Source organism: Onychomys torridus, chromosome 4, assembly GCF_903995425.1.
Source record: "Onychomys torridus chromosome 4, mOncTor1.1, whole genome shotgun sequence".
Lineage (NCBI taxonomy): Eukaryota > Metazoa > Chordata > Mammalia > Rodentia > Cricetidae > Onychomys > Onychomys torridus.
This window is the reverse complement of record NC_050446.1, coordinates 132,940,810-132,964,177: the sequence shown is the minus strand read 5'-3', so window position 1 is coordinate 132,964,177 and position 23,368 is coordinate 132,940,810. Positions and strand designations below refer to the sequence as shown.

Below are 23,368 nucleotides of genomic sequence, written 5' to 3'. Positions count from 1 at the left end.
GGATTATAGAAATTTGTAGACTGATCTGGCTATTTGCATAGTAAGCCACCACCTTGGAGGGTTATGCTTATTGGATAGTTTTGAGGAATTGTGGGACTTTGTAGGTGTGTCTTCTAGCTATTTGCATACCAAGCCTCCAACTTAGACTGTGAATTTATTGGATAGTTTTGAGGGATTGTGGGGACTTGAAAAAGCTATCTTTTGGTGATTTGCATATCAAACAGCCATCTTGGGTTATATGTTCATTGGATAATTTTTGAGAGATGTGGGAATCTGTAGGCCTATCATCCAGCTATTTGCATAATAAGTCACTGGATTGAATATTATGATAATGGAAGGTGCCAAATGAAGACCTTGAGAATTTATGGGGTGTCTTCTGGCTATTTGCATAACAGCCTTCATCTTAGACTGTGAATTTACTGGATAATTTTGAGGGATTGTGGGAATTTGTGGATGTGTCTAGCTGATTGCAAATCAAACCTTCATCTTAAATTGTGCAATTATTGAACAGTTTTGAGGGACTGTGGAATTTTGGAGGGCGTGTCATCTGGAGATTTGCATAGCAAATCTCTATCTTGGATTATGCATTTATTGGGTAGTTTGTAGGGATTATGGGAAATTGTAAGTGTGTCTTCTATTTATTTGCATTCCAAACCTCCATCTTGGAGGGTATATTTATTAGAAAGCTTTGAGAGATTATGGGGATTTGTGGGTGTGTCTTCTAGCTATTTGTATATTAAGCCTCTATCTTAAATTGTGCATTTATTGGGTGGTTTTGAGGGATGGTGGGAATTTGTGGGCCTGTCTTTTGGCGATTTGCATAGCAACCCCATCTTTATTTCTATTGTATATTTATTGGGGGGAAGTTAATGAAGGATTATGGGGTTTATAGGGGTGTCTTCTGCCTATTTGCTTAACAAGCTTCCATCTTGGATTGTGCATTTATTGGACAGTTTTGAAGAACTGTGGGAATTTGTGGGCATGTCTTCTGGCTATTTGCACATCAAGCCTCCATCTTAGATTATATGTTTATATATACATAAAATTTGAGGGATTATGGGAGTTTGTGGGTCTGCCTTTTCACTATATGGATAGCAAGTTGTTGGACTGTTTATTGTATTTATTGTGTTTCGGAAGATTATGGGAACTTGATGAGGTCTTGCTATTTGCATATCGAGCCTCCATCTTAATTGGTTAGTTTGAAGGGATTGTGGGAATTTGTGGGCTGCTCAGACTATTTGCATAGTAGGTCCTTGGATAGAATGGTTTATTTTGGCTATTGGAGGGGTTGGAAGATTATAGGAATTCTTGAAGTCTTCTGACTATTTACACAGCAAGCCTCCATCTTGGATTATGCATTTATTGGATAGTTTTGAGGAATTATGGGAATTTATGGACTTGCCTGGACAATTGCAAGCCTGTATCTTTACTTGGATTATAGGGTCACTTGGACAGTTTGGAGTTTATTTTGCACCCAAATCTGCATAATCTAATTATGAGGTCAAGGCAATGTGATCTGGCTTTGGGCAGAGCTAGAGACAGAAATGGTAAGAGCTGCTTTTGTTGCCCTTCTTGGCAATCATTTTTTAGGTAAACCATACTAAAATTTAATCTGGCTGGGCTTAATTAATTTGGATAATAGAATAGCTAGTATATTTGTGGTCTTGGTTATAAAATTAACTTGACTCATGCCTCATTTGGTCCATTTCAGAGATATGATGTGCTGATGCTGGGGTCAACTCTGGGCTCTTCCCTACATGGAAAGCACAAACTTGGGGAATGAGACTGAAGGGCAAAGGTGAAGGGGGCACAGTAGATCTCAGTCCCAAGTCATAACCCAATTAGGCTTGATATTGGTCCCCCAGTCTCCCCCATCTCACCCCCAATCATAATATCTTCTTTTATTGAGTGATGACACCTTATGTTGTATTTGCAATTTTTATCTTTAGCAACTGCATCTCGTGTACTTTTCCCATAGTTTTGCTTATTGATTCTTCAGAATTCTTTACTTAATAGTCAATCCTGTTTATTTTACCCAGTCTCACACCCAGGATATTTTTATGTTATTTTTCATTTTCTTATAGCCATCCCCTCCAACCTCCTTTATGGCAAGAACTAAATTTTTAATTTAGACATGTGTAATTAATATGCACCCAATTCATCTTGGTGTGGAATGAAGTGGGAATGCTTTGAAATATTTCCCAAATAACTCCCATCTCCCCCACCCACAGATAGATCCCCTCCCCACCTCACCCCACTCCCAAAAGAGAAGGCTGTTAGCCTCAGAGGGGGAAGCAAGGGTTGCTAGGAATCTCTGCCTGAGGGAAAAATGAAGGATGGGGATTTTGGTACGCCAAAGATCAGGGACCCCTGCCCCACCCCTCACTGTACAGTGGTGTCACTTCACTTATAGCCCTGGGACCTGTCCTTTACCTTAGAGGCCCACCCAGTTGGTTCATAGACCAAATCCCACCTGTGGACACTGGGGCCCACTCGGCGCAAATCCGTCAAGAGTGACAACATACTTTGCTCACGTTTAATTTTTATTGATTTTTTAATGCTGCACAATACAATGTTTCATTTTGTATTTCATTTATTTCTTTATTTCTGTTTGTTGCTGCTTTTATTTTATTTACTGAAAGTGAGAGGGAACTTTTGTGGCCTATTTCTTTTTCTTTTTCTTTGTAGGCCGCCTTAAGCTTACTAAATTTGGAACATCTAAGCAAGCTGAAGGGAAGAGGGGTTTTCAGAATCACTGGGGAAAAAAGGAAAGGTTGCGTTGTTAATCATGCCCTATGGTGGGTGATCAACTGCTTTTCAATTACGTTTCACTCTTAATTAATTGTGCTTAAGGCTGAATTAAATTTGGGTGTTCCCTTCTTAGAGCAGCTCATATTGGCGGAGATGCATGCGCTGGATGATGTCACGGCAGTCGTTGAAGACACGGCGGATGTTCTCAGTGTCCACGGCGCAGGTAAAGTGAGGGTAGCAATAGTGGCGCCCATCTCCACTAGCGGTGCTGATTCTCTGTGGGCGGAAGAGAGGCTCTGTCAGCAACCCTTTCTAGGAACCCCTCACCCCACCATGGAGGACCAGTCATTGACGGTAAAATAAAAAATGGAATGCTGAGACGGTGTAATCTCCAAATCCAGAACTGACTGGAGAACCATGAGAAATGAAGGGCTGAAGGTTAAGTCCTACTTACCAGAAACTCATCTCGGATGAAGTACTTGGCCCGGGTCACGCGTGGGTCCTCTCCGGGCTCGGGAGTTGCTGCAAAAAAGCCACAAATATTATTAATTATTCTAATTAGTTTGGAACCATTGTAGCCTATTTCCTAAACTCTTGATCTCAGCATAAAAAGATGAGGTAAATAAGTGTCCCCGTTAGTGCCCACTCACCGTGGGAGGGAGTAGGGACTCTTAGCCACACCCTTTGCCCAAGAACCACCTGCCCATATCAGTGCGGAGCACGTACCATCCTCAGGAGTGGTGTAGCGAGCGAACTCTGGAAAGTAGTCCTCAATCTTCGATTTCCCAGCGAGGACTTTCTCAGCAAGCAGGTCCTGCTTGTTGAGGAAGAGGATCACAGAGATGGTGCGCAGCCATCTGAGGAGAGAGAACTGGGGTCAGAGCTGGGGCCAGGGCACACTGCAGACCTGCAGGGTGGGCTGGGAGACCCTACACACCTGTTGTTCCAGATGCTCTTGAAGAGGTTCAGAGCCTCCTGCAGGCGGTTGGTCTGGTTGTCCTCCCGAATGACCATGTTGTAGCTGCTGCTGGCCACCACAAAGATGATGGCAGTCACGTCATTGAAGCACTGGATCCACTTGCGGCGTTCATCGCGCTGGCCGCCCACATCGAACATGCTGGAAGAGGAAGGACCCTGGGTCACCCTGGGTCCACTGCTCTACAGGCCAGAGTTAGGACTTGACAACCATTCACTTACTGGAAGTTGACTTTGTCCACCTGGAACTTGGTCTCAAAGATTCCAGAGGTCAGGACACGGCAGCGAAGCAGGTCCTAGAACAAAGAGCAGGTCAGTGACCCTCACCCTAATTGCCCGAGAAGGGGGCCAGCAACCGGGAGCCACAGTCTTGAGGCCAGAGGCACACACGTACCTGGTCGCTTGGCACGTAGTCGGCCTGCTTGATCACATCAATCTTGTCCAGGAAGCTTGGAAGAAAGGGGATATGGTGGTCAGCAAGTGTGCCAAATGTGTCCCCGACAAGGCAAATGGTGGACACACAGAAACAACAGACAGCAAGGTGGCGGCAGCTAGGCCCTTGATTTTGATGTGAAAGGGAATTTTAAATTTTCAGCCCTTTCCTAAGCAAGGGTGTAGAGGCCTCTGCTCCAGAGCAAACCAGACTGCTCTGGTTACTCAGAACCAGCCTCCCTATCTACTTTGGAAGAATCTCATTGACTAATGAGAACCCAGCCAACAACAGTTTTGGGCATCAAGGGGCCCTTCTTGCCCTCTGCACCCTGAAAAGGAAGAAAACACAAAGTTCCTTCCCTATCTATTGGGCCTGTGAAATAGAACATTCCAGACACCAAACTTTTAGTTTAAATAAAACAAACAAACAGACAGAACCCAATCTGGTGAGTGTTACTTGACTCTAAACTCAGTTAGGGAAATTAACTTTTGCAAGACGGGGATAATGTAATGTGGAAAAGTGATGTACATGTTGGCTTGGAGGGTTTGTGTGTGTGTGTGTGTGTGTGGGGGGGGTAGTGGTGGTTGGAACTGTTTTAAAGTAAACTGACCAGAAGAGAGAAATCTCAAAGGAGTAGGGTCTATTTAAAGAAATCCTTTAAGTTTTTCTTTTCTTTTCTTTTTTTTTTTTTTTTTTAACTCCTTCCCCTTCCTTTTCACCAGTTCCAAGTTAGTCTGGCTTAGGGGATACACTAACTGGCCCAGTCAATCTTACATTACAGCACAGGCCCAGAAATAGCTCCCCAGCCACCCTGGCCGCCAGCATGTTGCCATGGCAACAGAACCACAATTCTATAAATAGATCCTTAGCACCAAATCTTGTGAGAAGACATCTGGAGCTGGGCCAGCCAAACTGCTGCTCAACAAACAGAGACCTGGCAGCTTAAGAAACAGCAGAGGCCCGGGGCCTGCCCCTCCAACACGGAGGCAGTTAAACAAGAAACGGGCAGCCACTGTGCATTCAGGGGCAGGGAGGCATCTTAGACAACTTGTTCTTGAAGTTTCTTTAAAAGTTTGCACAGTTGGTGCATGTAGTAGGGTTTTCAGGAGTATGCTGTACTGCTTTTGACAACAATTAAAAGCTTGAAAGTCGTGTGACCCCAAAGACGCTGACTAAATCACTGTTAATTAGAGAAAGTGCCCCTGCAATTCACCATGGGGTGGCTGAGCCTCCTTGTCTTGTATCTGTACTTAACTCCTGAACTGGATCCAGAATACAGATCACAAACAATTCCAGGATTTCCATTTGTTTTGTGTTTCTATAATTAGTGCTTCCAGCTTTTAGTACAAACTTTTGAGAAAAATCAGGAACTTTGTTGAAGGGGGGGGGGGGGGGGGGGGCCCATGGGGACTGTTTTTTAGTTCCTTGAAAGAACATATAACTTTGTGTCTTAAACCATGATATGACTATAACGTAGCAACCCTGAAAGTAACAAAAGAAGTCCCTGTGGAAAAGCTGGTCTAGGAAAGGGTCACTGCACCCCTCCCCCCAAAGCGGATGTGCTTTGTGCCTTATAAGGCACTGGCAAATAAAACTATCTGTGTGTTTTTATGACGGGACCACTATGTGCTTGCTGTATTGGGTATGGCCCCAAATGCTTAGAAGTCATTTCCATGAGTTCCCATTGAGTTCACCACGAACACCACTTTACTACAAGTAATTATTGCCTTGATCTAACAGGTATTAATTGTTTATGTAAAACATTATCAGTGTGCTATAAAGTACAATTAAGAGCTTTATAAAACAAATGAATCAGAACTAGAACTTTCTGAGTGCTGGTGGGTTCGTAGTCTCCGTTTCTATATGCTTGTAGTCTGTTTGGTGTGTGTGTGTGTGTGTGTGTGTGTGTGTGTGTGTGTGTGTGTGTGTTAGTGGCTACTTACTACTGGGCACAATCAATCAGCTGGTACTCATTGGAGCGCTCATAGCAGGCACGAACTCCCTCATCCTCCCACAGAGCCTTGGCGTGCTCATAGAATTCCTGAAAGAGAACAGGGGAAAGAACGTTGGTTAAAGGACGCGCACACATACCAATTGGGAACCCTCCTCCTGGAACTCCCAGGCCACAGTTCACTGGGTGAGTTCAAGTGTGAGCCCTGCATGAATCAACGCACGGGAAGAGCCTGAGTCCTGCTAAACACTAGAAATCAGCGTAATTAATTCCATCTTTGGGGAGCACTCATATTCTTTGGTGGCTGCTTCTGTTACTTTTGTGGGGGTGAGGGCAAATAAATGATTGAGTAAACTTTTTCCCCCAGAATCGTTTGTGTAGGAAGAATATGTACTATCTTGTGTTAAAAGCATAAACCAACACTAGTATCAGGTGTCAATGGCACCACCAGATGCATTCTGGGTAGGCTGCCATTTTGTCTTCTGTTCGAGACACACATCATGGGAACTAGAGGCTTGTATTATCCATGCTGTGTTTCCCACTTGACTTCTTTTTTAAATCAATAGCTATTTTTAAAAAATTATCTGACTATACTAATTTTCCTCATAAGTTGGTAGCCAAAAGCCATTAAAAATAACATAAACCCCCACAGAAGTCTAAGGGGGCGGTAACAGCTTAATTAGACAAGTCTCCCCTTCCAGCCTGAAAAATCTTTTTCCCTACAAAGGGTTGAAATGTACATGCTCAACATGGGGTAGTTCTACCCTCTAAAAATAGCTTTTAGGAAGCTAAGAGGCCCTTGTCAAGAGGGTCAGGCTCCCAGGCAGAGGCCTGAAGAGGAAAATCTTATTTCCTGTAATGTTCCATTTTGTGATTTATGTTTGGACTGGAACATTGGAAAGCACAGATCTGTGCTCAGCGTCCCAGTGTCTTAGGACACTTGTTTGGATTGACTGGACAATTAGGACTCTCATGCCATGTGCAACATGTACTTTGTCTTCAAGTGTATGAGGGGAATTAAGCCATGTGATATTTGCTTGTGAGTCAAGTAAACTGAGGTCTAGAAAAGGTGACAGAAGTCTGCTCATCCATTCTGGACAAAGCCCTAATATGTCTTTATCTATTTTAGTATTAAGCGGGTGCTTGGAATTAACTTATTCATCCACATGGCAAATGTGTGTCTGGTCAGTCTTGCCTACATGCAAGCTTCTCCCTTGTGTTCCCATGGGCCTTGCTCATGCTCAGGTGGTGGGGAGGGAACCAGAGTTGGGGTGGGGCTTACAGGTGGAAAGTCAAAGTTGGGCACGTTCATCACGCTCAGAATGTAGTCCACACGGAACTGGTTCTCAGGATTGGCCAGCTCCACAGGGGGCACCAGGTTGCTCATGGCGGCCACGATGGTCTGAAAACGGTTTAGCAAAATGGTCAGGGGGCAGCACCATGGGAAGAGGGGGTTGCTAAAAGACACAGTCAAGGGCTGGGCACATACTTCAATGGCCTCCTTCAGGTTGTTTTTGATGTCCTGCACCTTGGTGGCCTTCTCACTACAGTGGAATTGAAAAGAAAAAAAGAAAATCATATTGCATCCTGCCCACCAAGGTGTCACCTTCATTGAGACATGTCAACTAAAAAGCATAGTATTCTGTTCTCTAAGGAGTTGTGGGCTCAGATCTGTAGATTGGAGGAATTATAATTTCCCAAACATGTCCTGAGGACACGCCCAATAGGGGCCGATTCGTGATGTGGCATCGAGATCTTGATCAACTGTACCAGAACTTGCACCTAGTCCACCCGCTAGTTTAACCATACCTAAATGCTTCCTGAGTGGCCCCTTGACTAGGAACACATTGGGGTGGTGTGGAGGTAGGGTTAGTGCACGTTGGACTTAGGATTCAGTATATTATGCAACCCAGAGGTGATAAGTGCTTATTATTGATGTTAAGGCTTCCCATTCCCATATATTTATTTGTAAATTGATCATGTGTTTAAATAGCTATGAACCTATCACAGGGAGAAGACAGTGTTATGGGGAGATAGTGTTTGGGGCACTGTGGCTCACAGCACTTTTGCTTAACCGTGTTAATGCACACTGGCCTCCAGTGTGATTAGGTCCCCACGTTATTGGTAGGCATGGGGTTCATGTACATTGAGGGAGGAGATGGCTAAATGGTTCATCGCTTCTTAATTTAGGCAGTCCTTGGGTTAGCTTATGTGATCTTTCTGGGATGATCTGCATGCAGTGGGAGTCACTGATCCCACAGGTGAAGGTCACAACCTCTGCTATGGGAGGTGGGTGGTGTCCCCCAGACAGAATGTTAATTTATGGAGGTTACAGTGATTCATAATACTGTGTCTTTTTGGAGGCAGTCTTTATGCTAGACACAGCCAGAGGGAACCATGAGCTTGTCTTTAGGGGTACCAGCAAAGTCCCCCTTGCTTGGAGCAGATTTCATTTTGTCTTCTGCATGTGTAGTGGGGGATCAGAGGATCAGCATGCACAGCACTTGCAGGGTGTGAGGGCTGATGGCACAGAACAGGACATGGAGAGGAGCAGGCTCAATCTTTGTAATGGGGAAACTGAAGCAGAGGGCTGGGGGTGGTAGTGACAAAGGTAGGATAGAGCTGCTTTTGCTGATGTTTAGGATTAAAGGCACAAGATGGAGATAGTTAAACCATCCCTCTTCCTAGGAACAGGATAGAATACTAATTAGCAGGAATAAAAGATGGGGACCAGCAGCTACTATAGGCAGGAGGGATGGGAAGTGGGCCTCAGGTGGAGATCTGGGGGTCGTGTGCATGCACACCAGTAGGGGGGGACCTGGGGATCATGAGCATGCCCACCAGTAGGGAGAGATCTGGGTCATGTGCATGTCTGCCAAAGGAGTGGGGGATCTGGGGGTCATGTGTATGCCCATCAGTGGGGAGAGATCTGGGGGTCATGTGCATGTCTGTCTGTAGAGTGGGGAACTGGGGCTCATGTACATGCCTACCAAAGAGGTGGGGGGGGGATCTAGGGGTCATGTGCATGCCTATCAAAGGGGCACGGGGAATCTACAGGTTATGTGTATGCCTATCGAAAGGGTAGGGGGACCTGGTGGTCATGTGTATGCCTATCAAAGGGGTGGGGGGGACCTGGGAGGTCATGTGCATGCCTATCAAAGGGTTGGGGGCATCTGGGGGTCATGTGCATGACCACAAAGGTGTGGAGGGATCTAGGGGTCATGTGCATGCCTATCAAAAAAGTGGGGGGATCTAGTGGTCATGTGTATGCCTATCAAAGGAGTGGGGAGGATCTAGGGGTCCTGTACATGCCTATCAAAGGGTTGGGGGCATCTGGGGGTCATGGGCATGCCTACCAAAGGGGTGGGGGGATCTGGGGGTCATGGGCATGCCTATCAAAGGGTTGGGGGCATCTGGGGGTCATGTGCATGCCCGCCAAAGGTGTGGGGTTATCTGGGGGTCATGTGCATGCCTATCAAAGAGGTGGGGGGATCTGGGAGTCGTGGGCATGCCTACAAAAGGGGTGGGGAGATGTGGAGGTCATGTGCATGCCTATCAAAGGGGTAGGGGTATCTGGGGGTTGTGGGCATACCTATCAAAGGGGTGGGGAGATGTGGGGGTCATGTGCATGTCTATCAAAGGGGTGGGGGGATCTGGGAGGTCATGGGCATGCCTATCAAAGAGGTGGGGAGATGTGGGGGTCATGTGCATGTCTATCAAAGGGGTGGGGAGATCTGGGAGGTCATGGGCATGCCTATCAAAGAGGTGGGGAGATGTGGGGGTCATGTGCATGTCTATCAAAGGGGTGGGGGATCTGGGAGGTCACGTGCATGTCTATCAAAGGGGTGGGGGGATCTGGGAGGTCATGGGCATGCCTATCAAAGAGGTGGGGGGATCTGGGAGCCGTGGGCATGCCTACAAAAGGGGTGGGGAGATGTGGAGGTCATGTGCATGCCTATCAAAGGGGTAGGGGTATCTGGGGGTTGTGGGCATACCTATCAAAGGGGTGGGGAGATGTGGGGGTCATGTGCATGCCTATCAAAGGGGTGGGGGGATCTGGGAGCCGTGGGCATGCCTACAAAAGGGGTGGGGGGATCTGGGAGGTCATGGGCATGCCTATCAAAGAGGTGGGGAGATGTGGGGGTCATGTGCATGTCTATCAAAGGGGTGGGGAGATCTGGGAGGTCATGATCTGGGAGCCGTGGGCATGCCTACAAAAGGGGTGGGGAGATGTGGAGGTCATGTGCATGCCTATCAAAGGGGTAGGGGTATCTGGGGGTTGTGGGCATACCTATCAAAGGGGTGGGGAGATGTGGGGGTCATGTGCATGCCTATCAAAGGGGTGGGGGGATCTGGGAGCCGTGGGCATGCCTACAAAAGGGGTGGGGGGATCTGGGAGGTCATGGGCATGCCTATCAAAGGGGTAGGGGTATCTGGGGGTCATGGGCATGCCTACCAAAGGGGTAGGGGTATCTGGGGGTCATGGGCATGCCTACCAAAGGGGTAGGGGTATCTGGGGGTCGTGGGCATGCCTACCAAAGGGGTAGGGGTATCTGGGGGTCGTGTGCATGCCTATCAAAGGGATAGGGGGGTTTGAGGGGATCGTGTGCATGCCGACCAAAGGGGTGGGGGGATGTAGAGGTCATGTGCATGCCTATCAAAGGGGTAGGGGTACCTGGGGGTCATATACATGCCTACCAAAGGAGTGGGGGTATCTGGGGGTCATGTGCATGCCTAACAAAGGGGTGGGGGGACCTGGAGGTTGTGTGCAAGCCTATTTAAAGGGTGGGAGGATATGGGGGGGATCATGTGCATGCCTGCCAAAGGGATGGGGGGGATCTGGGGGTTGTGTGCATGTCCACCAATGGGGTAGCTATCTGGGGGTCATTTGCATGGCTACCAACAGGGTGGGGCTATGGGGGTCATGTGCAGGACCACCAATAAGCCCATACCCACAGAGCCCATTCTTTCACAAAGAGTTGTAACAAGTAATATTTGAATAGGGTTTCTTCTTTCCGTGCAGGCTTACAAATTTGGGGAGTGGGCTCTGTGTTCTGAATGATCTCACTACGTACTTTTATGGGTGTTCATTTCTTAAGTGGCTCCTAGACATTGATCTTCCACAGTAGGTAAGGGCCTGCAAGGTTTAGGGGTTGGGGATGTTCTCATCAGCAGAAGGGAGGGGCTGAGGGCTAAGGTACCAGGATTCTGACATGGCCTTGACAGTGGGAGATCAGAACTCCACGCCCACAGCTTGCCCAGAGGCAAGCTGCTTCTCTCTCCATATTTGTAATTAAAGCAAACCCACCCCTCACCCTCCACCCCCACCCCCAGAGACCAGGAAAAGGAGACAGGAGGAAGCCCTAAGGCCCTATGGCCACTGCAGGCTGCAGGGGTTGTCCTAGGGCTGGGGTGGTGGTGGCATGTAGGCTTGGGGGAGGGGCAAACACTTTGGATGTGGGAGTTGTGTACACCCTCAAGCTGCCTGGGGCCCTCAGACTCAAACTTCTACCACCCGGTACTTAAAGGCACGGGGTTTTCCACCCTCAGAGGACTGGCTCTCTTAGGGTGGGGAGGAGCGCCGCAGTTCCAGTCCTGGTGTTAGACTCTGAGACCAGTTGTAGGTGTCAGATTAAAAGCGTGTTGGGTGCCCCTAATACTCCAATTTAGAGTGAACAGTGAGCCTCCGCTATCTTGCCCTGGGACAGATCTACTCCCAGTTTTTAAACAAAGGGTTTCCAGCCAGTGGTACTGAGAGCCCCCAAGTCTCTGGTTTTAAGGCCCCACAACAGAAAAAATGAGGTTATCTGAGTATTAACTACTCCAATCAACCTACAAGTAGAAGGAAGCATTTCCCCAGGGAAGATTCCTCATTCAGTTTGATATTTTTTCTAAGTAGTAGTATGATAATTGGAAAGCTTCCAGTCTTAAAATACAGATATTCTGAGAACGTGTTCAGTATTCATCTACGTATGTGAATAGGTGTGGGAGTGTATCCAGCATAAAACAGCTAAAATAGAAAATCTACAGTCTAATTCTGGTGTGTAGTACTAAAACAAAAACCTCTCCATTGAAGAGATTACTATGTAGATGGAGCCGTCATAACGGGGGCTGGCAGGTTTACCCTCCTTTGTAATACGGCTTAATGAATTTAACATTGATTGTGAAATTTAGAGAGAATCCTTTAGATGTCTCTAAACTACATGTGCCAGTTCCAGGGTTCCAACTGACTGGAGTTGGGGCTGGAGGTCTCTATAGGATGCTGTTCCCCTCTCCACCCCCCCCCACAGCATCCCCCCCCAAAGTGTAAGGCAGACAGATTAGTGGGGTTAGCATTTTTAGTAAGTCCTGCCCCCTCCCTTCTGTTAAGTGGTAGGGAAGGCTTTGTGGTCCCCATCCTCCACTTCTATACCCTATCTTTGTGCTTGTGGAGAAGACAGACAAAAGAGGAGACAGAAGACAGACTCAAGATACAGGGATTGCTGAGACATGCAGAGAATTTTATTTATCAGGAATGTTAATACTGATTTTTACTTGTAGAGTCATAGGAGGAAAGGCGTGCAGGTAAGGTATTAGTAGGGTTGAAAGGCTGAGCACGACACAAAATACATAGTAGGCTCTCTCAGTAGGGACTTGCCACATTCCTCAGATGCCAACTTTTGGTACAGCAGATACTCAACTATCGATGCCTTTTCTGATTTCTGTTCTACTACACTGTTGTCAATTAAGGATTTCATTTCATCTTTCTGTTTTCACTTATATCTAAAGGTTAGGTAATAGGTAGGGACCCCACCCCCTCCCCCCCAGAAAACAGAATAGTATTCTTATTAGTTTCCTAAGACCGGGCAGTTCAGCATGCAAATTGGGATAGTTGGGAGAGGACATAGCGAAGAAGATGGAGGACTGTGGCCATCATCTAGTAGGGGTAATATATTCTAAAAGAAACAGATGAACAAACAAGTGTCAGTCACTTTGTTCCCGCCCCCCGTGTCCTTTGACCCTCCCGTGCCCGGTCTCAGAAGCCATTTCTTTTCGATGTCCTACACTAGAAGCTGTTCTATGAATTGACATGAGAAATAGCCGCTCCGTTCTGCATGCTGAGTGACCAAGTGGAGCTGGATGGATGCCTGGCATGCGTGTGCGTGTGTGTGCAGGCATGAGATGGTTGTAGAGATGAGAAAGCAAAATAATAAACAATGACAATGTGTGGGGTGCCGTCACAAATGCTCTTGTTCATTAGTTAATGTAAAGTGCCTTGTATTAAAATGTAAAATTTTTAGTTGTCACAATGGCCTGCCTCAAAGTGGCATGGCGTTAGGCATAAATTTCCCCCCAAGATAAAAAACTAGGCAGCAAAGAATATTTTTAATTGAGGAAAATTTTTTTTCCCAAAGAGTACTGAAATTTTAAGGCCAGACTGACCACTGTGTGGACAGAATTTAATGATTTAAATAGAGAACCGGAGGAAATAAAGACCATATGGAAAGCATTGAGTCTCAAAATCTTAAACTTTCCTCAGAGGCTGAGATGGCCAAGTTTCCCCCAGCTGTATCTAGTTATCCTTTGGGCCAAAACATTTTCTGTTTTGCACTTTACTTGTTTACACGTCATTTGCAAATGCACACCAAAATGGCTGATGGCCCTGAGATGATTTCTATTTTGTTCCCCAGTCTAGTCCTCAGTTTCCCCACTAGGATCTTCATGTTTGTTTTGTTTGTTAGAAGAGTTTTCTGGTTGGAATGTGCCTACCCATCGCTGTTGCTCCTTGCAGCCTGCGGGTCCTCTTCGCCGCCCCTTGTAAAGAGAGATTGAAAGCTCACCTAGCTGCAAGGCACTGCAGTTCCACACAAACCCCACACAGCCTCTGCATCCCTAGATAACCAGGTAAGAGCCACCTGACAGTCCTGGGCCATCCTCCCGGTTACTTCTTAGGTTGCTTTCCTGACTAAATGGGAATGTCTACTGAGACCGTAGGCCGTAGGGGAAGTGTTCTACACCGTCCTCGCTGCATTAGAAGGGCCCTCAGGAGACTCAGGCTGGAGACAGGAGGGACAGGTAATTATTTTTCTCTGCTTTCACTAAATGCACATGCACCAGGGAGCTGAGGCAGTGACTTGTCACTGAACTCTTGAGAATATGGCATTTCAGAAGGCTCCTGACCCTTGCTGGCCGCAGATCTTCTCCGTGCCCACAAAAGCACAAATGGGACATTCCTGTTCCTGATTTCCTGGTACAAAATGAATCACCTTTCTGTAGTGGTGGGAGCTATGTATGGGACATTAACACTCACCTTTGTAATCGATTAGCTCAACCAATGTTAATTCTTTCTGGCATTAAATTTCAGGAAGTTAGCTGTGAGTTAGAAAAATCTAATTCTGACCTCTGTATTTCTGAAGGTCAAATTAATATTATGTTATACTCTTTAAAAATGTAATGGCAGGCAGGCTACAGTTAAAGCATATTTAATAGCTCAGTCCAAGAACAGCCATGTGGTGTTGAGACCACCACACAGGAATTTCTAGTCAAGATGGGACAGCATTTAGTGCAATACTACAGTGAGAGAACCTTTGAGGCTTAGCTGGACCAGGTCAAAATAGTGAATCCAGACCCTAATGGAGGCCCCAAATATCACTTTCACGGGCTAAATTTATCATGTTGGATATCCACAAAGAAGGCAAACTGGGAATGTCTCTTCCTCTTTTTAGAGAGAAAATAGAAAAGAGAAGTTCTGGTTTAGAACCCTCAGCTACATTAACATTTAAGGAGAATTGGTTCTTTAAAAAAAAATAATAATAAGATTTAAGGGAAATTTTTAAAGTAATAAAACTTGATAAGGATGACATTGCTTCCATCTGATTCAACTTAAACAGTGGCTACTGCATCTTTTAAAATGCTAGCCATGACCAGATATTTTTGATGAAATATTTTGAGGTTCATGGCCAGATTATGTTTGCTTAACTAGCCTCATATTGAAGAATCCCTCTCATTGGGTTGGGGTGTTTTCATATTCTTTTTGTTGATGGACAGGTGCCAATATCCTTGGTTAGGCTTTTTGAGAAGGGCATATCAGGAATTAAAAATTCCAGAATTGGTTTCTACTAGGTAACAATGACTTACTTAACAGATTATAGGCGCATAGTAGTAATTGCGTCAATCCTAAAATTAATGAGCTAGTCCCTCCCTTCTGCATATTAACTAATCTTTGAATTTGGGGCTATAATTTAAGGAGCGCATGAACCCAAACCCTTCCCGTGGGTGATGTCATCTTTCTGTAACCCGATTAGTCGATCTAACAAAGTCTAGAAGTTTCCATGAAGAGAAGCCTGTGGTGTCCTGAAGGGTGCTGTTCAATTTTGTTTCCCCAGCACTTAGTGTGTGGTAGGGGACAGAAGCAGGTGCCCCTCCCTGGGGTGGTTAAAATACAACCTAGGGACAGATTTCCAACTGAATCCGGGTGAAGAAAGGGGGTGGGAGTGTTAACTAGCTAGTAATTGCAAACTAGTGCCTGTGAGTGTTAACTAGCTAATAATTGCAAACTAGTGCCTGCCCGTGTTTTTCATCTAGAGTTTAACCAGTGAAAACAGAGCCTAAGGAAGCAAGCTTAACCTGTCTCACGTCATCATTGAGAACAATGGAGGCTGAGCAGAAGAGGCAAATTCCCTAATTTACTGAGTGTTTCCTCAGTTGGCATTCTTCACGGAAAGCAGGACCCCATATTTGCCTCGTATGAGTCTCTCTTTTTTTAAGAAAAATCTTTATTCTCTCTCACTGCAGTATTGTATCGCCATATTGTCTTAAACCAGGAAGGTCATTTCAAAGGCAAAACGCCCCCGGACTGGCCAGACGTAGCTAGCTCTCTGCCTTTCCATCATTTTCACACTTTCTTTTCAATTGTTTAGGAGTTTTCCTTCTTTTAATTAGAGAAACAATTATTTGCCTATCATATTAATTCTACCGGAGTGAGGGGCGGCAGAAGCTTGAAGCTTGCCGGCAGTGGGGCCATGGATTCCAACTTTTAAGTGAAAATGTAACTGAAATGATGTTTCCTGATAATATAAAAGCCTACACCAGTTTTCTCCAGTGAAACCTCCTGTGCTGGCCAGCTCTGGCTGGACAAGGGGTGGCCAAGGCCCTGTCGGCCATGTTGGAGCCGCACTGCAGCAGACGGGGCTGCAGCAGAGGACCTAGCCTCAGAGACGCTGTCACCCGGCCAAGTGCTGTTCACTGTCCTCTGCAACCAGGCACCATTTTCCAGCTCGGGGGGCCGCTTTGGGTAGACACCGGTGCTTCTACTGTTATTCCTATTTGTTGCACCAAAGGTTGAGAAGAGGGTGGGAGTGTACCCATCAGCTCTTTCCTGGGCTGTCTACTATGCAAATTAGAAAAAAATAATTAGTGGCAAATAGCAGCTGTGCTTCCTAGAGGTTAGTATGTATACACACTCTGTCAAAAGTCCTGCAAACTCCTACAGGGCAGGTACTGGCCACTCCTGCTCAGTGCCCTGCATGGATTTGACACTTACTCTCCGTTAAACCCATTAACATGCAGGATCCTCATCTGCTTCACAATGGTGCTCTTGCCAGACTCTCCAGCACCTGAGAAGTAAAGTGAGGGCTTAGGTTAAGAGAGAGGCTTGTCACACTTCACCTGGATGATGGCCTTGGCAAGCAGCAAAGCAGCACACAACAGACACACAGTAACACAACTGCCATTTTACTTGATGTGACGACGCAGTGAAAAACAAACACGTCCAACTTAGTGTCTACCTGAAGTATCTTACCACAGAGTAACAAGCAGGAATTAAGGGCTCTGCTGGTTTTAGATGGCTTTCTTTCTTTCTTTTTCTTTCTGAGTTTTGCTGTTGTTGTTTTACTTTGTTTTATCTTTGGGTTTTAAAAATCATGAGGAGATGAAGGAATGACGTAATTGTCATTGGAGGAGTGAAAAATGTAAGTAAAAACTGTGAACTCAATATTGAAATGTGGTCAAAGGTACACAGAAATGCAGCAGCCACCTAATTTCCTGTTTGTTGAATGTTTTATGGTTAAAATACTCAGGACTGGCAGACAATGCCTAGACACTGCAGTCTCCCCCCCCACATCACGTCCCCCTGCAGCACTGCCCTCCCAACACCAATGCAGGGGCTCTCTAGCATGCTTCAAGTCCACCCCTAAAAGCACTGCTACATTGTATTCACTTATTCACTCCCTTTCCCTTCAGAAGGAATCTTTCTAGAGATACTTTTTTTCTGGATACAACTTGCAGAGGGAAATGGAAGACCATCAATTATCTGTCAGCAGCAGGGGGAGAAAAGCAAAAAACAAAGGAAAAAAAAAAGAAAAAAAAAGCAAATAACAAACAAAAAACACACAGTTTAATATCAAACAAGGCACTTGAGACCTTATTAGCATCAGGCAACATGCAACATCAACAGTCAAGAATTTTTCAAAAAGGATGACTTTAATTATATGCACAAATATTCCTGGAAACCCCTAAACTAGAAGATTCTAGGCTTTTCCCCAGCTAAAGGAGTAAAAAAGAGCACCCCCTCCACGGAGCACCACCCTCCATTTGAAATCACCTTTTGTTTGCTCTTTTAAAGTAACATTTTATAGACAACCCGCCCATTTCCATCAAGTTAGAGGGATGATAGCTATTCTGAAATTTCTTTTTTGCAATCAGTATTCCCTATGTGAACGGTTTCCCCCCTCCCACAGGCATCTCAGTGTTTTAAAAACCTTTTTCTTTTTAATTATATTGGTTTTGTTTTGTTACCCAGATAACAAAGCATCCCCCACCCTTTACATGTCCTCAAGGCTATAATCAATATCTGTAAAAGTTAAAATTGGTTTCCACAGAAGCATTGATTTCAAAGCAAACACCATCCTAATGAACAAAACTCTCATAAATTAAATATAAAAGGCACTATTGGGAGGCTTCCATGAAGGGAACAGAGAGTACTAATCAGGATCCTCAGTATTCTAATCTTAGAAATGTCAAAAATTGTGACACCTATTTTTTTTTAATAAGAACTAGACCCGTGCCTCAGTTTCCACGTTAGTGAAAAGAGAAAATTGGGCTTAAAATAACTGTGAGGGATTTTTGTGGTTCTGTAATTTACTTAATTTACATGGCAAAAGTTAAAATGGGCTAAAGAAAAGGGTTGTGGGGAATTAGGTTTCTTTTGTGGGGAGAATTATTTCATTTTACGAAATGCAAAATGTTGCTAATGGCCAGGGCAACAGATTTCTATGTATGCCAAAGGTCATCAATTAATTGTGGCACAATGCAGCCATGTAGACTAGGAGATCTGAGAAGAGACAGGGTGGGCTCAGAACAATAGTCTCAAATAAGTGGGGTCACTTGAAATCACTGTAAAGACACAAAAAAAAAGTGTTAGAAAATTAATGTGTCATTAACATCATCCTGGAGTTAAATCACATAAGCAAGAATGCACCATACAGAAGATTCTAGACTTTTTCAGGTGTGTACTTTGAAATCAAAGTGTGGCATATTAATATTTACAGCATTAATTATGCCTTTAGAAGTTTTAGATTCCACTTTTATATCCTCTAATTACTAAAATTGCAAATGCACCAACACCAAAGAGAATTATTTTCACTTGCTAATAATTTTCTGCTTTACTAAATCTGGCCCAGGGAGAACAAAGACTTGACCCCATCCAAAAAGATCAAACCGAACGCCACTACGAATGAAAACAGCCTTCTACATTTTATTTTTGATAACTAAAACTACTTTGTTGAAATGTGACCATGCTCCCAGAAAATTCACAAATTTATTCAGATATCCAAAATACCAAGCAGTGGAAAGCTTCCATTCTAAGTAATGCAGTGTAATGTGTTAGTGGTCATTTTGACAATTTTGCATGTGTGCCTTTATTGCCCCCCACCCAGCACCTTAAGAGAAAAAAGGGAGACAATCTTTAGTTTGGGGACCCCCGCCTTCCTTTCTCTTTTGCAAAGGAGGAAAAGACGCAGTGAAAAGAGAAGAAAAACCAAACAACCAAATGTCACTTGATAAACAACTAATTAATGGCTTTTCATTAGGTTCCACCCAGGAAAGTCTTCTCAGGGCGTTTATTCCCCCCTCCCACCTTGAAAAGGGCAAAAATTTTAAAAACGCCATTTCGAAACTAAGAAGCCATTTACAGACAAATGCCATTTACAGACAAATGTCATTTTCCAGTTTTGTCTTATTTATGAGTCTTTTAAAATTACGTTATTTAATTTTTCACTTTCGTGTTTTCACTCTCAAGGAGGCCGACTAACAGGAAAATGTGTGTTAATTGTTTGTTGTACGGGTCAGGGCACAGCTGGGGGGTGTGGGGGGCAGCTGCTACCATTTAATGCTCTTCTTTGCTTTTCAAAAAGCCTGCAAGTCTAGAAGGGGGGAAAAAGGTCACACTGTAAAATGACGTGTCATTTGGCTCCACTGAGCACTTTGCGTACTGTGTTTTGTTGTTTTTTTAATTTTTATTTTTTGGTCTTATTTTATTTATTTGTTTCTCCTTCTCTTCCTTCCACGGCCTGGCCTGGCCCAGGACACGTCTGCCCCGCGCAAAGTCGGTCCTGCCCGAATCGCCCCGAGTCGCGCCCAGAGTCCGCCACGCTCCCTCCTCCCTAACCCCCCCCACTTCGGCGCCACGACTAGCCTGCGCCCCCTCCCCCCTCTGCACCACCTTTACCGCCCTGTCCTTTCCGAGGGGCTGATGTCACTCGCCCCCCCCCCCCCGGCGGCCACTTCCCTCACCAGAGCCTCCCAGGCCGAGGCCCCCGAGTCCCCCCTGTTGCCCTTGCCTCTCTTTGGGCCCCCTCCCAACAAATCGCACTCCCCAGTAAGGCGGGTCCCGCTCCCTGGGCCCGCCAGCCCGTTTCCTGTCCCCAGCCCTACTCTGTCGCAGTCAGAGGGGCCCCGTGAGCCTCCCCTCCCCCTCCCGACACGCACCCCGGCCCCTGGCACCGTGTAGGCCTCGCGCAGACACGGAGCCAGGGGGGGGGGGGTGCGGACAGCTAAAGGGACGAGACTGAGCAAGGGGGACCCACGCCCTGTTTGCAGCCCCCGCCCGGCCGAATTTCGCCCAGGGGTCCCCCTGACGGCCTCGCCCCCCACACGCACACGGCCCAGCGGGCCAAAGGGCCGGGGAGAGAGCGCCAGAGCGCTAGGGCGAGGGGCGGGCTCGGCGCGCGCGGCCTTGCGGGTGCCCCGAGGGGCTCCCAGGCCGGGCCGGCGCCCCCCGCCCCGCCCTTACCCAGCAGCAGCAGGCGGTGCGTGGCCCGGTAGACCTGCTTGTCCTTCTGCAGCTGCTTCTCGATCTTTTTGTTGGCCTCGCGCTGCGCCTTCTCCTCGTTGCGCTGGTCCTCGGTCTTACTGTTACCGAGACAGCCCATGGCGGCGGCGGGGCGCGGCCGGGCTGCGGGGCGGCGGGGACGGGGCGGGCGGCCTCAGGCGGGCCGGGAAAGCGGGGAACAAGGGGAGGGTGGCGGCTCGGACTAAGGCAAGCGCGCAGCTCTCGGCTCCTCGCTCCGGGGCCGAGGCGGAGCAGAGCAGGAGCCGCGGGAGCTGCTGCCGCCGCCGCCGCCGCCGCCGCTCTTATTGCCTCGGCCCGGGCCCGACGCCCCGACCCAAAAGCGCCACGGCGGGCGGGGGGAGCGGGGGGAGGCGGAGGCGACGGCGGTGAGGGGGGTGGAAAGAGGAGGAGGAGGAGGAGGGCCGCGGCTAGGAGGGCGGGCGCGGGCGCAGGGAGGCGGTGCCCGGAGGCCGGGCAGGGGTCCCTGCACCCAAGTCCAGCCCGGGCCGGGATGCACAGTGGGGTCGCCTCCTCGCCCCACCCGCTGCTTGGGGCCGGGGCCTGACCGTGCGGCGGCGGGGCGGGGGGAGAGGGGGCGGCCCCGCGGTGGTGACGACCCCTCACACGATGCCAGCGCTCCACCCCCGGGCCGGGCGGCCCCGGATCCCCCTCCTCCTGCAGCAGGGCGGGCGGGCGCCGCCAAGGGGCCGGGGTGGGCGGAAAGGGAGGGAGCGCGGGCCCGGTCTTAGGAAAATTTCGAAAAGGAGAGAGAGAGAGACACTGAGAGAGCCAGAAAGCAGGGAGTGTGCAGAAAAGCTAGGAAAGCACGAAGCACAGGACAGAGCAACCGAAAAGGAAAATGTGTCCACACACAAGCACTAATAAAGATCCACACTACACAGCAATGGTGGTGGAGGTGGAGGTGGTGGTGGTGGTCGTGGTGGTGGTGGTGGTGGTGGTCGATGTGGATGATGATGATGGTGGGGGGTGGGGGTCTGACTAGATGAGCCGCTCGTCGCGCCCCCGGCGCCCGGTGCCCCTGGCCCGGGAGCGCCCTCGGCCTCTGCCTCTGCGCTTGGTGCGGCCACTCAGGAAGGAGAAGAAGGCGCAGCCCAGGAACACTCGGAAGCAGCAGGTCGCCCCGAACACGAAGCCACAGCCGCGGCCCTGCTCTGTGCGTCGCTGGAGCAGGAAGTTGAGCACCCACGAGGGGCTGCGAACGGAGAACACCAGGAACACCACAAGGGGCATGTGCGCGCTGAGTGCTCCAGCCTTGGCAGGCCCGGGCCGCCACACGACGCCTCCAACACGAGGAGGCGCGTAGTAGGCATCATCTTCGTCGCCCGACTCAGTGTCCCACCGGGCCCAGGCCCTACTCGCGCCCCCGCCGGCGGCGCCCTCTCCGAGCCCTGCGGCGCCCTCCGCGGCGCCCTCGTCTTCGCCTGCGGTGGCGGCGGCGGCGGCGGCGGCGGCCTCGGGGCCTCGGGCCTGCGCCCGGGATTCTGGCACATTCTTCTTCTTCTTCATCATCATCTTCTCCAACTTCTTCCTCTCTTTCTCTCTCTTCTTCTCCTCTTTTTTCCTCTGCTCCAGCAACTTCTTCTCTAGCTTCTTGCGCTCTTTGTCTGTCAGCAACTTTTCGGGCGGCACATCTCGCCCGGCGTTCGCGGGGGCCTTGACGGACTTGGACTTGGGGGGCTTCTCCGGGTCCCCGTTCTTCTGCGAAGCGAACGGTTCTGCCAGCGCCGCAGCCGCCACGGCAGCTTCGGCAGCCACTTCGGCGGCAGCCGCGGCTGCCTTCCTCTCGCTCTCGGCTGCTCGGGCTTTGAGCTTCTTGGCCATCTTCAGCATGGTGACCCGACCACCTCGGGGAGCTTGGCTCGCGCCTGGCCCGGGCGGTCTGATTGGCCCCGGCCTCGGGCTTCCCGGCTCCTGTGCGCCCCGTGTCGGGGGGCTCGGTTGCGGTCTCTGCTGCGCTGTCCTGGGGTCACCGAGTGCGGCTTCCCCGGGCTTCGTAGGGGGCTGTTGAGCTGGCTGCCTAAGAGTTAGCGTCAAAAAGGATGAGCAAACGAAAACGGGGGCGAGAACAAACCAACAAGCACCCAACAACAGCGAGAAACCAAAAACACCAAGAAATGCCCAACGACTCAAAAACGAAAAAAATAATAATAAAGACAAGAAAAAAAATAACACGAGAAAAAGGAAAGTGCAAAGGTGCAAATGACAAGTTTGCTGTTACCCTTAGGCGCTCCTGGGGTTAGCTCTTGGGGACGCCAATGGAGAAGAGAAAAGAGAGGAGAGAGAGAATTGGAGGATGCCCAGAGGCGCGAGGCAGGGCAGCGGCGCCAGGCGCCCCTGCCCTGTCCCGGCTCTTGCCCGGTGGCTCTCGCCCGCGCCGGGCACCTCGCACTTAGGCGGGAAGCCCCCCTTGCTCTCCGACTTACATGTGAGTGGGGCACTCACACGCAAGGCTGCCCGTCTGCCCGTCTGCCCGTCTGCCCGTCTGCCCGCCGCCGCCGCCCCGCGCTGGGACAAGGGTTCGCTCCAGCCGGTGCTGCAGCTCCAAGCCCGAGAGCAGGGAGCTAGCGAGCGCCGCCAGGAACAGCCACCTGACGCAGCCCGCTCCGCGGTGCCGACGCGACTGAGTGTCCCCACCGTGGAGCGGGTTTTTCTAACCAGCCTGATGACGCCCCAGCCTCTCCAGAGGACGAACCCATACGCGATGGCCCCTATAAAGCGAAGGGGAAGCGCGAAAAATCGGCCCACCGAGGACGCGCCTAAATGGGCTGCGCTGGAGGTGGGGGTGAAGGGCTAATGCGTCGGTACCTTTCGTATGGGTCGGGGGCGCGGGGAGCAGTGTGGTGGGGGGCACGGGTGCGCCCAAGACGGTGGGCACCCGACCCCGCCTCCTAGACCTGCCTCCCAATTTTCAGTACAGTGGTGTAGCCCT

General features: G+C 48.7%; 1 protein-coding gene across 6 annotated transcripts; it reads right to left on the bottom strand.

Moving 5' to 3' along the window:
* Positions 1–2,525: 2,525 nt before the first annotated feature.
* On the bottom strand, positions 2,526–23,066 carry LOC118581993 (guanine nucleotide-binding protein G(s) subunit alpha). 6 transcript variants are annotated; one of them, XM_036184407.1, is made up of 13 exons: positions 22,863–23,066; positions 20,380–22,681; positions 16,633–16,705; positions 13,860–13,904; positions 7,600–7,654; positions 7,393–7,512; positions 6,103–6,200; positions 4,121–4,175; positions 3,949–4,022; positions 3,689–3,868; positions 3,478–3,608; positions 3,206–3,273; positions 2,526–3,027 (listed from the first exon to the last, which is right to left on the bottom strand). In XM_036184407.1, exons 2-13 carry the CDS (start codon positions 20,516–20,518, stop codon positions 2,881–2,883), a joined length of 1,185 nt encoding a protein of 394 aa, XP_036040300.1. In that variant the 5' UTR covers positions 20,519–22,681; positions 22,863–23,066; the 3' UTR covers positions 2,526–2,880. The 6 variants fall into 6 exon arrangements, with proteins under 6 accessions (XP_036040300.1, XP_036040304.1, XP_036040302.1 ...); XM_036184411.1 differs by having other exon boundaries at positions 22,658–22,681; positions 22,863–23,065; XM_036184410.1 differs by having other exon boundaries at positions 2,590–3,027; positions 7,600–7,657; positions 22,658–22,681.
* Between the last annotated feature and the right edge of the window lie 302 nt (positions 23,067–23,368).